The sequence below is a fragment of the Carassius carassius genome, chromosome 39 (assembly GCF_963082965.1).
Source record: "Carassius carassius chromosome 39, fCarCar2.1, whole genome shotgun sequence".
NCBI lineage: Eukaryota > Metazoa > Chordata > Actinopteri > Cypriniformes > Cyprinidae > Carassius > Carassius carassius.
The window spans coordinates 16,310,170-16,327,398 of NC_081793.1; the positions used below are offsets into that span (position 1 = coordinate 16,310,170).

At 40.5% G+C, this 17,229-nt stretch overlaps 1 protein-coding gene across 1 annotated transcript in view; it reads left to right on the plus strand.

The window, feature by feature from the left end:
• The first annotated feature begins 783 nt into the window (after window positions 1–783).
• Window positions 784–17,229, plus strand: part of jcada (junctional cadherin 5 associated a) — a 16,810-nt gene continuing 364 nt past the window's right edge. The window contains exons 1-3 of the mRNA XM_059530185.1: window positions 784–969; window positions 12,006–12,485; window positions 13,756–17,223. Of these exons, the coding sequence (XP_059386168.1) occupies window positions 12,133–12,485; window positions 13,756–17,223 (3,821 nt within the window). The 5' untranslated portion in view covers window positions 784–969; window positions 12,006–12,132. The remainder of the gene's footprint in view (window positions 970–12,005; window positions 12,486–13,755; window positions 17,224–17,229) is intronic.

Sequence of the window (17,229 nt, forward strand, 5' to 3'; positions counted from 1 at the left end):
ACATAGCCTTTGGTTCCACTTAGGGATGTCGCGATATACCGGTGATATTCAAAGCATCAATTATCGATATCATGATATCCTAGCGGTATTTTGTCAAATCTGTGTTGTGCCGATGTGTAGTTTGCTTTCAAACCAAAGCGTAAATACATGTAAAAAACGTATCCTTGTGGCGCGGCTGATACAGAAGAGCGTAGGCCACCTGTGTACAGATCAGATTTGCCAAAATGGCACTACGCTGATTTGGAGAGACACAGATGAGAGGAATTGTTGAATAAAGTCATTATTTTTGTTTTCTTTGTGTACAAAAAGTATTGTTGTCGCTTCATAACGTTACGGTTAAATCATTGATGGCAGATGGACTATTCTGATGATGCTTTTCATACTTGACACTGTTATTTATTTGGCAGTCTATGGGACAGTCTGAAGCATACTGGTTTTCATCCAAAATATCTTAAATTATGTTCAGAATATGAACTAAGCTTTTAAGGGTTTGGAATGACATGGTGGTAAGTGAATAATGACAACATTTTCATTGTGGGATGGAGTATCCCTTTAAGCTGGTTAAAGCATTTTTTTCTTCAGTTGGGTTAAAATAAATAAATAAATAAAAGAAGAAAAAAGTTATCTAGTATATTTAGATGTTTGTTTGCTTTTTCACCATTATTCAGCAACTGTATTCCTCGAAGATCATATGTCCAGACGAGTCCAGCATGAATAAGCCAGTATGGGTTTGTGTAATAGTGGAATGGGGTGGGGTGGATGGGGTTTGTTACAGTCTCGTCAGTAAAAGTTTACCCACACGCTGGGAGGAGGAACCATTCCCCTCGCCAGCCGACCCACAGAAGACACATTTGAGCTCAATTCTCCCTCTCCTCTGCACAGCCTTTCCCTCAGATATGCTCAGCACAGAGCGGATTCCACACACTACATCAGGAACTAAACACGGACCTCGAAAATAGCACATCACAGGTACGTGGACGTTACATTTTACTGAAATATATGAACATGTGAGAAAATAGGCTCGTGGATGAGGCTTTCTTGTAGACCCAGCACTATTAAACGCGATTTCAGCTTCTGGCGTTAGTAACGCTGACCCGTTCAATAAACATGAACTTGCGAGATAACGGGCTCCTGCATCTGTCGTCCCGTAGGCTAATGTCCCTGCATCTATCACGGAATAAATGACCGCGGATACCGCTGGAATGATCTTGAGGACTGAGATGAATTGCATCGATGATTATCAGCTAATTTGTTGCGTTGCTCTGTGGAAAAAATAAAAAAAATACTTCAGAAGGCAGACAGCTTGCTGCTCGACTGTGAATTGTGTGCTCAGGGGTCGGGCGCAGTGCGCAAGATGTGTGCTACATTAGAGAAGTAAAGGGTGAAATGAGCAGATTGTGTCGTGCAGAGGAAGGATGAGCTTCATATAAACATGCCATTGCAACTTTGATGTCAAGTTATGTGCACACGGATTCACTGTGTATACAATTACAAAAGTGCTCAAAGCTTAAAACAACTGTTTTTTTTTAATGTTCCAAACATTCATGTTTCGCTATACACACACTCCATGTATTTGGTGTAACACGTATCCAAAAATAAATTATAAAATTTAATTAAAATGTGAGTTTTAACCTCCTAATTATCATATATACGTTTATATATATTAAATATTAACAAGTTTTGTTTTAATTGTTTTTTCGAACTTTTTAATAACCATAAAAGACAGATTAGCCGTCTTGTCTTGTTTTGGTGGTATATTTTTATAGCATCGTAATTAGCTGGTTAAGTGGATTTACTTATTAATGCGTATTCATAAATTCATGAATGGTTCATTGATGAATTCGTGAGTTGTAACCTTCATGTTGTGGAAATACAATCCGGGAGACAGAAGACAACAAATGCAACGCTGAAAATGGGCGTGGCTATTGTAAATTCTTGTTTAGCAACATCAAAAAAATATAAGTAGCCTATTTAGCATTATTTGAAACTTTATTATACAGCAGACAGCCTATGTTAGGTTACTTAGTTCTTAATTTGACTGGGGGCAATCTGACAACTTGTGTGGTGCAAGATGAAGTTGGCATTCCTGACAACAAAAAGTGTGTTTATGGCCTCAATGTGAATGGAGATCAGGCAGCTTCTATTGGCTGTGTCAGCAGTTGTTGATAAACTGTTCAGACTAACAGCCTCCTGTTGTGTTGTCACTGGCTGGATAGTGAATAACATCAAAGAGCATGTGTCTCACGTGCAGAGGAAGTGACCTGTGTGAGCTCGCGGCACGCGAAGAGTGAGGTGTGAGGTCAACAACTCTGTGCCGGATGGTAACTCCACTCAATTGGGAAGCTTGACTGTTCAAAAGTAAAGCTGCTTTTGGTGGTACTTTTGACCTTGACTTGTGTAGATGCCAGCAGAGCAGACAAGTTTGGTTTAGAATCAGCCATTATTTGTGTGAAGTGATATTTTGTGATTAGAGTGAAATTGGAACAATGTATAACAGGCCTTTTGATTGCCAAGGTCCTGCTTAGACACTGTTGGAAAGGAACTATTGAAGCAGGTCTGTCCTCATGTGGTTTACAGATTTTTGTTTTCAAAAGCAAGAATTTTGTGGTTACATAAAGCTGTGGAGGTTGGAAGCTGTTGTCAAAGGCGATGAAACAAAACAAATGGTCAACTGCAATAAAAATGTGAACATGTCAAGTTGAGGCCAAAAGGATCACATGTTCAAACAGCGGTGGAATGTGAGTGAAAGACAGCTGATAGACTAATATATAAAGACTATAAAGATAACTATAATGTTAACGCATGATATTGTCTTGTTTATTATAAGTGCACACTTGCATATTGTAGTATGCTGCTTTAAATGCTGAAGCTCTATAAAATAGAGTGGGTTCTGATGTTTATGTTTTTATCGTTCATCAGCTTGGAAAAAAAAATCATAAAATGGGATTCCAACATTATCATTCCACAGTTGTTCTTGTCATAGCTAATTATGATAATAAGTTAATGTTATAATTATCGTTCTTGGTGTGAACGGGCCTTTGGCCTACATCACATTGTGACGAGTGGGGCGGGGCCTCGCTCCTGTTCCCACGTCTCTCGGCCCTGCCCCACTCGTCTAATACCCCCATCGCTCCTTGCAGGCTGGGGGGTACCCACGAGACTGCGCTCTACTCCCCCCCCCCCTTGCGGGGGGGACCGCTCACGGGGACCGGCGGGAACCTGGAGGTAGGACAGACGAGGCGAGAGAAAAGGAGATGGAAAGAGGAGCGACAGAGACGAAGAGGGGAGAGAAAAAAAAATCCAGTTCCCAGACGCACTGCTGCTCGGCCCTCCACCAGCTGGGTGATCTCCTCCGCGGTGCCTGGCGGTGGCACTGGACAGCCCTCGGCGGACGGCATGACACTCCTCCGCCGCCCGGTGGACGTCGAAGGCTCCTCCGGTTTTGGGCAGCCGGCAGGAGTCCCCCGTTCCCTGCTCCTCCGGATTCCTTCACGGAGGCAGCAGGCTCCGGCCCCCTGGCAAACGGCGCCGACTCCTCCGATCCCTCACGGATGGCAGCCGCCCCTCCACATCACGGGCGGCCGGCAGCGAGCTCGTCCATCCCCGGCAACTCACTCCAGCCCACCGCCTCGAGCGTCCATGGCGGGACACTCCCTCGCCTGATCGATGGCACCGCGGATTCACCACAGCGGCGAGGGATCTTCAGCAGCACGTCCCTCCTTCTCCCGGGCTTTGGCACCACTGTAACGATAAATCTTTATAATCTTCGGCAAGAAGGAGGCGGGAACCGGCGGACAATCAAATGAAACTTTAATAATCAAAATAAAGACAAAACAGCGCGTCAGCCCCTCACGGACGACTGTCGCGCACAAATAAAAAGCAAACACAAACTAAAACCCAGGCCTGGTCCTCTCTCATCCGTCACTGTCGTCGCTCCTGTTTTATATCCTTCCATCTCCTCCGTGGGACTCGAGACCGGTGGGTCGAACAGGTGTCGTTCATCTCCAATCACTCCACTGGCCTCGCTCCTGTTCCCACGTCTCTCGGCCCCGCCCCACTCGTCACACACATGTATTGACATTCTTCACTCTCTAGAAATCGTATCGTCTATTGAAAAATCCATATTGATTGACCGCTACTCAAGAGAATTATTTCACACAACTTTACCTTCATCAAGTAACACAGAACTAGGAACATGTACATTCAAAGCTGTCTACTTAAGTATTCTTTAAGTCTAAAGAAACGGGAGGGCAACGGAAGGACAAAAGAGGAAGAGAGCTGAATCACAGAGCATCACTTATCTAGTGGTACGTGGAGAAAGGCTGGAGTCTGTTTCCTGGAAATGGGGAAATCTGCTGATACAGCTGGTGCACGCATGCAGTTGGACACAAAAGGGAATTTTGAATGAATTAAGTGGTGAGGGCTGTTCATTACTGAACAGACTGATGACATTATTCTTTCCTAGTTTAAAATAAACTGCTCATTTAATCATTCAGATGTATTAGAGAGTAATTTCAGTGGAATTTTGGGCTCTTTACAGTGGTGTGGTGTTTTTATTTTAAAGTATAGTTTCATTTGTGAACATCTTTTGAGCATACAAGTCCTCCTTAATAGATATTAATGAATAGAGTTATCTCATACAGAAAACAATTAATATGCTCACAATCTCCTTTGTAGTAGCATAGGGCAAGTCATTTTATAGGTTCATGTGCAGATCATGAATGTAATCTCATTTATTTCATAGTAAATATTTGGCCATTGCTCATTCAAAGAATAGATGACATCAATATAAGTTTATTTTCAGTTCTTGTCTACGGGGTATTGGAAACAAAACATACACAAATAACTTCAGACACTGCATTTGAAAACTTTGAAAACCAATTTTAAGATGGTAAAATATAAAAACATAAAAAATTACCCCCCCCCCATTTTTTGTTGTTGTTGTTGACTTTTTAGAAAGTCTTCTCAGAACAATTAATTAAAAACATAAGTTTATATACTACTAAAGTTCATTGATCAATTACAGTTGTCTGAGTTTATGCATATTGCTCGACGTTACAGTGCAATAATATGACAAAGAACAGCTTTCCCCCACAAAGTCCTTATGTAATGCATAGTAATGAGAAATGGTGGGGCAACAATTTAACTTCTTTAAGATCAGAAGCTTTTTGGTTGTGATACACATCTAACAAGCAAAGTGCAACCATCTGCAGATGAAACTGTGCAATGAAATAGCAGCCAAATGGTAATTAAAAGAGATTCAGGGTAAAGGATTGGTATATAGCCCTTGCTTATGATGAAGTCATACATTAGAGGCCTTAAACTCATATGGAAAACAGATGGACTCCTGAATTTTCCTATATGCTCCTGTATGGATTCTTCTGGTCAAATCCATTAGCCAGAGATGATTAAGCTCAGGGGAGGAATAGAAACCGATAAGGACCACTTGTCAGCCTTTTGTTTTTAGTTTTCTTGATTATAACAGCAACCTTCTTCACTGAAGAACATGAGCAGAAGTAGCACTGCATATTATGTGTTGTTACTTTAACTAAGGCTGTTATTTTGCCGTTGCAATTTCAGTCTGTTGTCACCAAGTTTTCCTGTCTGTGCTCTTTAACACAGTGCTGTTTGTTGAAACGTCTCTAAGCTTCTTCCCCTTCATTTGAGATCATATTCTTTGGCAGGATAAGAGCGTAATTAGAAGAATGCTTATGTATGCCAGTCCTTTGATCAGAATGTTTTTAACTGATAAACCTTGTCACTGTCATATCTCTGTAAGTCAAGTCTCCTTACTCTAATTATGTACAGCCATGCGGGTTGGTTCATTTGGAACCCTGTCGTGAATAAGTCATACTTATCATCAATGTTAAGAAAATAACTAAGTCGTATTCTGTTTTTTTATTGTTGCTTTTTATAAACATGCAGTTGTAGATGTCCTTGGTCAAATCTTTGAGCCAAGGCCTAACACAACCGCTTTTTCTCACTGATAAATTGTTATAATATAGTTCTTGTTAGATGTTGGATCATCTTCCTCAAGGCCTTTGTGCTTCCTATCATAAACCAAGAAGATTGAGGTACAAATCATGGATGTCTCAAATGACACTGAGAAATATCACCCATTAGTGACAGTCACAGACATATATTTTAATAGACATATACATTTGGATTAGTTTTATTGGTCATTCAAGTACTGAAAATTCTGCTCCGTTTAAATTGCCACATTACTAAACGTTAAACACAGAGAAGCAGTTGACCTTGAAAGTACAGTAGCTTCAAGCATTGATACAAAGATCCCATTTGAGCTAACACATTTCAGAATTGAATGAAAAATGCCACTTTTTATTTAGGTTTAAATGATGAGCAAATAAACTTACCCAGCATGGCCCAATAATCAAATTTCTTTAGGAAACTTCTTTGTTTTAAATCTGATCAAAGAAATTGTATTAAGATGTCGTGTGGATCTAGATTTTACACAGTCTGTTTTGTACTGTACTAGTAAATTAGTATTTTTGGTGGGTTGTAGAACACACGAAGAACTGTGAATTTTACTGTTTGGCACACTAATTAGTCCCAGGCTGGAAAAGCATGACTTCCTGCTTTGATGATCCTCTGGTCCTCCCACCAATTGAATTACCAGACTTTAAAAACATTTCTTTAGTGTCGCCAGTGACACCATACTTGTAGTCTATTGTTTGAAATCTCGCTTTTCAAAGAAAGCAAAATGGTCATCTTCATGGCCACTGCTCAAACAAAACAAGAGCTGGTTAAAGTGATTTTCCTCAAAAGATGCAGTTTAGGTCTGTCACATACATATATATGTGTATATATGTACATATATATATATATATATAAACAAATAGGGAAAACCCTTCAAAAACATCAGAAATCCCTGACATCATCTGTGAGCAGTAAATTAATCCATACCTTTAAATAAATCTTTCTTCCCTTCCTCTTATTATTCACAGTACTTCTGCACTAGCTTTTGTAATGCTCTTAAAACTTATGCTTAAAAAAAGTATTGTGGTGCTAATAATATTAATGACTACTATAAAAAAATACTGCTTATTTTTTTCCCATATTTCCACATTCCCTGCAAAAAGTTTGGGGACTGTACTGCTTTTTTAATGTTTTAGAAAGAAGTATCTTACTTGCTTATCAAGGCTGCATTTATTTGACCAAAATACAGCAAAACACTAATATTATGACATATTATTGCCATTTTAAATAACTGTTTTCTAACAGATGTAATCTAGTCTTGTAATGGCTAACCTGAATTCTTTCGATCAAATTATTAATTGTAAATGTTAAGGAACAGCACAATTTCATAGAGGTGTATTACTGTTAACACAAAACTAAGCCTAAATTAGACTAAATATGTTTACGCTCTAAAAATATAACCACTTCAGAGTTACGTTTCCTTCTCATACCGTAGGTAGCCTGTAAGATTGTAATGCAATCTTATATACTTGTTCGCATAGCAGAGAATGGAGACTATTGGAACATATCCCACTGCCTACAAGAGGCCCTAAGAAGGATAAATGAATGGGTGAACTGGAGATGGAGATAAATTGTGTAGATGTTTGCCAGTACATTATAGGCTACTTGTTTAGAAACAAAGTAAAATTCTATTGATGGCCTATGCGTGACAGAATAATGATATTTAGATCCCTAAATCCCCTCTGGTGAAGTTTTTTCCCACTGTTTTGGCTCTGTCCTCTCAGTATCGGTGTCTTGCTGACATTCTCATTGAAGTCCTCCGCCCCATCTCTTGAAATGTGCACATCCTCAGGAAGCAGAGGTCAACACTGGTGATGTCACATTGTTTACGATGAAGAGCCTGTCGTACACATGTGTGAACACGTGCCTGTTAAGGGACTGTGTAGGAGATCCATGTTGATGGACTGAACAATGAAGGGGTGAGGCTCTGAAAGAACTTTTTATAGGACAGGGTAGACAGTGTATTGTTTGTTATAAAACATGTTTTTTTGGTTAAACATGGAGACTAAGAATCCCTATTACATCTGACTCAGTGAAAGAGATGTCATGCCCTTATGTGCATGTTTCTGGCAGTTATTAGGCAATTTGTGAGGAGACATTAGTCTGATGAGGTGGTTCATCATGAGCTTCGTCGCAGTTTTTCTGTCAACATGAAATCAAAACTGACCTTATTTACTCTCTAATGGATGTTCCTGGTCTTATTATGCACAATTCATTGGTTCGTTTTATTTGAAAGAAAACTAAATGTTGTCTTTGTTATCCTTCATCAAAATGTCCTCTGAAATGACTTTCCTTTTCGGCTGACATGCAAGTCCATGTTACTGTTTTATCTTCTTTCTCCACTTTTACACTGGCCAGTCAATTCCCAGTTAATGGACTTCAGGTTTGGTGTATATCTTAGTCACACTTTGCAGAATAACTTTGATAAAAGTTTAGCAAAAATACAGTTTATTATCTGATTCTGAGTGAAAATATACCATGTCTTTTTATTAGGTCCTCTCTTTTGGTCTCTTTTCTTTCACAAACACATACCACAAATCTGACTAAGTCTAAGAATAAAGAGTTGACACCAAACTGTCATGGCGGCAGCTCTAGACTCCGCAGGGCTGCTGGTGAGGGGGGCGCAAGGCAGGCCAGATCTAAAAATGTGTGATTCATTTATGAGGGAAGGCAGATCTGGCTCCACAGGCATATACCTTGCAGTCTATAGAAGAAAAGAGTTCAGTCTCGACTGAGGCCCACAGCCTTTATGGTTTTTATCTTTAGCATTTAGCTGCAAATAAAGGATTTTACAGGAAGCGAATGGCACAAAGACGTGGTACTCAGCATTTATTGCTGGAAAAAAGATCTAAAAGTTCTCGATATCTGAGTGGAATCAAATGATTCACTGTTATTGTGGCGTTTTGGCTCAGAAAAACCTCATGACATCACTGGTCTGCCTCTGCCTTAGTTCAGTTTTAGCTTGCGACATGTGTAAGCCATAAAAGCAGGTCATTAATAAAAAAAAAAGCAAAAGTAGTGTAGATCACGTATCTGCAATTTTATGAATTTACTCATGCTCTAAGAGACAGTTTGTCATTGCTAAAACTTCAGCTGTGCTCTGACGCAGGCAGATATTTCTATGCCATTTAAAGTCTCCATGGACCTGGCTTGAATTGTTTCCACTTTTTGCCCAAGTTGTAGGCTTTTGTATTGTGTTTTGTTGCTTTGGGATGAAGAAGCACAATGTGGGGCCGGAGGTTTATATTTATTTTTTATTTCATTTATTTATTTATTTTTAAATAATCTAAGTGAAAAGTACCATAGAATTTAATTTGAACAGTTAAATTAATTAAATTAAAATCTTTTAGTGGTTGTTTTGTCTTCTTTTTGCATGCAGTTGAAATCACCTTTTCCTCCCTGTTGTGATGCAAATATAGTTTGCTTGGATGTCCCGCTCTTGATCCGGCGCACACCTCATCAGAGAAGAGATTTTGTTGCGAGAGCAAGGGGAAGTTTTTAATTAAAGATTATGCTGGCACATTAATTTAAAAATAATGATATGCAAAAATGAATTATTTATAATAACCACTGAACTATTCCACAAAAAAACTATTATTTTAATGACAGCAGCACGTCAGCTGACATGAACTACACAAGTTTGTGTAAAACCTGATGATCATGTTATCCATCCAAGGTATAAACAAACTTATGAAAAAACTCAAATATTAATGTGTGTGTTTGCAGGTGGACTCATATTTTTATATATTATATTATATATTTCTGAAACCCATAGCTAATGATAATGGATGGCACTGATAAAACTCGCACTAAGGGTTTTCCCTGTAGCAGAACAGATGGGAAATATACCTTCCTCATTTTTTGTTTGTGCTGAATTTCATCTGTGTAAGGAAACATAAAGAGGTAGAGGAGCATTATTTTTGGTGCTTCTTTTGAACTCTGTGTGTGCTAGAGGATTCTGTGAGAGGCAGTTGTCTCCAAGGGCCTTTAATGGTGAATATGGATCAGTCTGGAGTATCTGGGTTGGAAAGTGTGAAAATGCGAAAGTCATATCTCTGCTAACTGCTTCCTTCTACTTCTGACAAACAGCATTTAGATCAAAACAGACATGACAGGTTTTTTTCCTGCTTCATTTTTCAGTAAATATAGCGTCATGAAATGCTTATGCATTTGTTTCATCATGTGAATGTATAGTGGCATCAGTAAAAGCTCAACCTGTGACTTCTCACCAACATGTAAGCGGTCACCTCATTTGTTACCTCTTTCACCGTCAAAACTCAATCCCCAGCACTAATGGCTTTGAGGAAATCATATTGGCATTCTGTGAAAGAGAGCTGTGCATCTACATGAATGCTGTACCCTACCTGTCTGACCTAATATTTTGATATACTTTCTGATACTATTATGTGGTTTATTTGGAACTGAGATTAAATATATATATATTAAAGTAATCTTGAAATTAATTAATCATATTAGCAAAACTGTGTATTGACTCTTTAAGAATTAAATAGCCATGTATTTTCCATAAAAGATTCGGTTTTAGCTTGTTTTATCAAGATTACATAATCATTCAACATTTAGACGTGAGAACATTCAGCTATTGTGGAAGTCTAAGCTTTAGTTTGGACTCTACCCTCTGCAGATCAAAGAAATAACTGTAATACTTCTAATGATGGGAGATTGCAGGCAATTTTGTTTTGTCTGTCTCTCTCTGAATGTGTGTGCAGGTTAGGTAACCTTTTTTTCCTTATTCCTACTCAGACAATTCCATTTCTGTCTTTTCAAGGCAGGTTTTGTTACTTGCGACACTACACTAAGCTCTTGCTTTACTAGTGGGCCTATTACTATTTATTGTGTTGCATGTTCACATTGAAGGTGCTCTAAGCGATGCCGGGAGTCGTAACTTCTTGTTGACTTTCAAATTGTTGTCAAACAAAACGGAGGCTAGCTAGACCCTCCCTCCTCCTCATCCGTGCACTAACCCCCAAACCCCACCCCCAAATCTTTCTTGTCGGTTATTGGCTGGAACAGTTTGTTATGTTTTGTGGTGCGGGTGAGCCCAGTTTGTTTTTCTTGTTGTTTGTGGAGCCTGTGGTATCTAGAGAGACCCCGTTTTTTTACAGTGTGTTCAGGGGACAAGCAGCTAGCGGATAGTGAGGAGATGTTTGCTGGATGTGACAAAAAATGTTTTGGCCTAAAAAATGTGTGACATCACTTAGAGCACCTTTAATGCTGATTTATGCAATTAGGTTTCATCACACTTTGAATTACAATCACTATAATCTAGATTTTTAGTAATGTAGCTGATATTTTCCATCCCTTACCCAAAAATTTATCAGTCAGACTTCACACACACACACACACACACACTTTTTGCACTTACTGTAGATACACATTAAAACATTATTTTGTAGATTTAGTAAACTGTTTTGCTCACAGGGGCAGTTCTGCCCACATTGCAGGTGATTTTGGGATCTATCCTTGTAGATTCAAAGATTCACACAGAATCAAAAATCCAAACAAGTAGCTTTGGAGCTACTTCTAATAATTACATATTAGAATTTACTAAGGTTTATGTTTTTAATGAATGACATTGCTAATTGTCGTCTTATTAAAATTATTAATCGTCAAAAAATCTTATTAGAGTCTTTATTACTACTGCTTGTTTGCTAAAGTCAGGATTGTGGCTTGAGATTTTTTAAAACATTCCACACCTAGGTAATTTGAAGATTCTGAGCGTGAGGTACAGTAGTCAGTCATCTGGAGAGTTTTTCATTTCTGGATAGAGAACAGAGAAAAGAGGAGAAGAGAAGACTGGGTCAGTGGATAGACAGACCAACAGCTATACAAATCGTTTCTCTTATGGCTTGATAGGACCTTTTTGTTTTGGCTGTGAGCACCAATCCTCTTATGAAGAAGACTGTGAAAGAGAATCATTTTAACATCATCTGTGTCTCTCTCTCTCTCTTTCTCTCTCTCCCTCCCCTCTGTCCCGTTTTCTTTCATAGCGATGGCCTCTCCTGTGCAGCTGTTCATGAGCTTGCCTCATCTGGACTAGGAGCAAAATTCATCTGAAACTCGCACGGACACACACACGCACACACACCACTAAAAGCAAAAACACATCGCTTAGCCATGTACAGCGTGGAAGACCTTCTCATCTCTCATGGATACAAAGTCCCTCAAAGGAACAGCAACAATGTCCCTGTCTCACATTCGTCTTCCCCCCACCCTGCAACCTATGAGAAATGTCTGCCGAAGCGAAGCGACAGCCGGTGTGAAATCGCTGAGAAGCGGAAAGGACACATCGGCGTGAATGGCTATGAGGGGGACCATGTTTACAGCAGTGGAGGCATCAGACAAGCTCCTGCCAGGGGATTCCCCGGTGACGCCGAGAACAGGGTCAGGAAGCAGAGGACACAAGACATGGACAACGGTAACCTAGGAGATGGACGTTTGCCAGAAGACAGCCTGACCACGGACAGTGGGTGAGTTGTGCTGGTGAATAGTTTTTGACCTCTTCATCTTCTGCTCCGCACTCTTGTATTGCTGTTGTCTTTCCTTCTTTTTCATTCGTCACTTTGATCTGAGGTATAAGCTGTCTTGCATGATGAAGAGTGTTACGTAAAGGTATAGGAGCTGTCAAGGACTTCCCTTTCGCACCAGGACAGATCCCAATTTAACCCTTTGCTTTTTTTATTTCTCCCCTGTCACCTTTCTCTCTCCATTTCTTATTTTTTGTTTGCACTTTCTTTCATCCTCATCTCATCTTCTGAAACCTTTTTACTTCCTACTTTTTCATGTACTCTGTTTCCTCAGTCTCACCCATGTCCCTGCACTCTCTCCTACCTCACTCCCCCTGTAGCTGATTAATTCATTAACTGTGTTTAGTAGATTTTGCAGTGCGGTTTTTATTTCCTCTTATTTCACTCGGGACCATAGTGGAATAAATACAAGTGACGTCAGAAAGCCCGCAGCACCACCTACTGAGCATGCTTAGTTCTGCAGGCAGAGCCAGCAGTAAACTACATGTCCCATGAGCCCTTTGTCAGATCAATATTCCATTCCTTATAAGAATCTCTTATATAACACCATTATTAATAAAACATTATGAATATAAATATAAAATATCTGCATTTGCCAGCCATATTGTCACAGATCAGCTTCAGAGATTCATTTGCTTTAAAAAAAGATTACATGAGAATGCTTCATTTTCCATAGGAACAGTTTCATTTTTTCTTTATGTATGTTGATCAGCAAGTAAGTCATAATGTCCTTGTGCCATAGATTTTCAAGATAGATACTGTAGATAGACAGACAGATAGACAGACAGACAGACAGTGTGACAGTTACTAAGCAAGATTATCCTTCCATGAGTTCAAGTCAGGATTGTTTAAGATGCAGATCGTATGCTATCTCTGCTGCCAAGATATTGGATGAGAAAACAGACCTTCAGTGCTGACTCAACGGTTTGCACCAAACAAGCTAGTCATGTTTCTGCTTAAGAGATACTGCTCATTTATCTTAGTTTGTTTGCACCATTAAAGCTACCCAATTTATTGGGCCCTTAGAGGTTATCTGTTTTGTTGACAACACTGTGAAGATACACTTTGCCCTCTTAGTTTTGTGTTGATCTGATGTTGCCTGTGTGCTTGCATGGTGGGATTTATACACAAATGTGTTTATTGTTATCCAGTTTTTGCTTGTCTTACCTAATTCAGTGCTTCACAATGTTGCTTCTGTATGTTTTTAATGCAGGTTTTTTGAGACCCACAGAGGAATACATTCTCAGCCTAGATCTGAGCAGGATGTTTCCTACTGGCGAAGAAGAGGTCAGGACTTTAGTGTGCTTTTGGATTATGCAGACTTCAGGGATCCACGTGGAAGTGGAGGAGGTGTTCCCAACAAACCAGAAGGCATGCAGCAGAGACCAGAATCTGCCTTAAGCACAGAGGAACATAACCGTGAAAGACAACGACGGGCAGAGAGTGCACGTGCCAGGGAGAGAGAGGTGGCTTTGCACCAGTGGAGAATTGCAGCTGAAAGGAAGTACCAAAGTTTGGGAACAGAGGAGTGGCATCCAATGACCAGCATGAGCCGTCAACCATCTAAAAATGAGGTGGCACAAGAGCAACGCAGGCCACGAACTGCAGAAGGAGCCGTTCCACACAGAACCAAAAACAAGTCCCAGTCACTGCCCAGAATGGCTCTGCAATCTGAAAGCCTCCAGTATGTCAACATACCAACTGCTGGGCAAGAATCATATGGAAGCTATAAGTTAAATGGCCACCATGCACGAGACCCTCATGGATGGCATCTTAATGATGGGGAGAACAGGCAGAGGTGGACTGACCGATCAGGTGCACAGTCTGCACCACTATCAAAACCCAGATCCAGCCGACCTCTCAGACCTCCATCTTATGAAGTGCACCAGCAGATGCGAGGGAGCGCAGAGATACTCACAGGGGAGCTTGCCCCTCGTCCCAGAGACAGAACTCCACTGCCCTTCTCAAGGCAAGAATACATTGTACAAGAACTCGCTGGACCTGGTGTGGACCCCCCCGGTTATATCCCCCCTCCATCTTACAGGAGGCAGCCTGTAGTTAATAGAGGACACAGAACTTATCCTATCTCGATGGGTAACCACCAATATAGAGGTGACTCATATATACAGGGATCTGCAATGACAGAAGTGCAGGAATGGTTTATCAGGCAGACTGGGATGGCTTGGCAAGACAATTACAGAGACGGAAAAATAAGTATGCCCTGCAGGAGACAGGCATATCCAGGCTACAGTGAAGAACGGATGAGTAATGTTCAGTACATTCCCTTTAATGACCCTCATGTCAGACAAGTTTCAGGTGCAGGGATAGATGGAAACTCGCTGACAGATGCAGACAAAATCAGAAACATCAGAAATGATATTCCGATCGATGTCTTATCTGAGAAGTCTAACGACGGTGCCTTTTCTCTCACAGAGAAACCCTTTGACAGCACTGAACCAAGTCAAAGCAATATTAGTGAGTCTATTAATGAAGACAGTATACAAAAGGAATTGCTTAAGGAGACAGAAAGTTCAACCACATTACCTGACCAAAACTGCAACAAGCATCCAGCTACCCAGGGAAATATAGTTGCTCTTCATATGACAATGCAACAGAATTCAAACCAGGGCTTAATTGAGACAGTGACACAAGTAAAGAAATTTGAGGCAAAGACTGTATCTGAGAACAAGAAAAGCTCAAAGAAAAAGCTCAAAGAGACAATGTTCTGCCTGGTTTCTGTCCCTATTAGTATACAAGCTAACAAACGTGTTTCTGACCCAAATAACAATGAAAAAGTGACTAATTTGACAGAAAACACAGTGGTGCAGCACGATGACCAAAACCTTTTAAAAACATCACGCAAAGAGACACAAATACAGTCCAGCAGCTCCCCATCCATTAAAAAATCCCCTCTGAGGAAAGAGATTGTAGATACTAGGTCACTTAATACAATCAAAGACAATGAATTGTTCTATGCAGAATCCTGGCCTGGAGATCATTACAAAAACCAGGAAACTCAGACGGGTTCTCCGGAAGTTTCCAGAAATACCCATCCTCTGGCAAATGACCATTCTTCCCCTCAAGCAATCACTGATAATGAAGGTGAAACCAACTGTAGTGCCAACTACGGATATCCCATGATAGGTCAAAAGGATCTCAACCCTTCCAGGAACAGTGCATTCTCCAGAACTAGGAATGTAAGTAGTTCAAGTATAAGGAGTCCGACTCTACACCAATCAGCATCAAATCCATCATCTCCAGACCGTCAGCCTTTGCTGAGAAAGACAAATGAAACAGCAGACTCTCAAGAAGTTTTTGGACAGTTCTTGCTAAAGCCAGTGAACAGACGCAAATGGGATGCCATTGGGGAGCTTGAGTCTTTTAATAAGGAGATACAGGATCATACTGGGAAGCATCCAAATGCTGATCAGAATATAGAGCAGCTGGATGAGGCATTGAACAGTATGCTGGAGCTGAGTGACACAAAGAGAGAAGTCATTTATACAAGACAGGAAACCACCCCACTTCACGTGAAGAAGGAAACTGACCAGCAGTCACATATAGTGCAGGTCACAGAGATGCAAATGAAAAGCAATAACTTAAATGTATTGTGTGATTCAGGGAACAGAGGCCATCCAGAATACAAAGGAATAATAAGTTCCTTGTCCAATGCAAAGGTGAACCTGGACAGCCAGATGCAAGAGATACCTGTCACCAAAATTAATAATTATGCCAACTTTGAGATTATGCAGAGGGGGAATGCTGATTCAGTAATACATCGGCAGGATATCCCAGTGCCGAAGGAGTGCTTGCTTAAGGATGTTGGTTTAACAGTATACACTGCCATTACAGACACTGTGACCTCTGGATCTCCTACATGCTTGAGTCCTGAGTCACCTATGTTAACCAGCCCTTCAGACAACTCAGAGATGTGTGAGACTTTGCAGATTACGTCATCAGACAGTAGTGGAGATTTGAGCAGACACAGCCCAGAGTTTGCTGAATGTACTCAAAGCTTGAACAATAATAATGCCTTCAACTCCAAAGCCTTCAACAAGAAGGAAGCTGGGAGAGGAAACACAGATGTTACTAGATCGGGGAGGTCCTCGCGTATCAGTGTGATCAAGAGTCTTCATTGTAGGTTTAAGGCTAATTATGAGGATGATGACGACAGTTTTTATTCAGATTATTTAAGCTGGAGTAATGAAAAGACCTTGGCAGATGAACATCTTGAGATTCTTTTGAGTCAAGAGAAGGCCAATAGTATGCAGACCGAAGACCTTAGTAAACTGTACCAAGTCCAGTGTGCCAAAGGCATTCCTGAAAATGAATCTATTGAACAACGGGCTGCCAGAATACTCGGCATTGCAGTGCCAGTTGAAGCCTTGGTTGTTGACCAAGTTGATGACAAACCGGTGGAAAGAAATTTGAAAACCACAGATGCTGCAGAATTGGCAATACAAGCCAAAGAAATGAGCTTAAATGAGGAGAAACGGAATGTAAGCAGAGAGTGTGAGGAAGTGCCAGATAGGTCTATGGAAAGTCATGGAGATATGTCAGAGGCAGGGCTTGGAGGGGATCCAGAGTCTGGAGAAGATTTACCTAGTGCTGAAAAGAACAGCCAGAGAGTCTCCTCAGTGCTGGAGCTGCCAGAGTTTCCTCCAAGTATCTTATGTTTGTCGCTTCC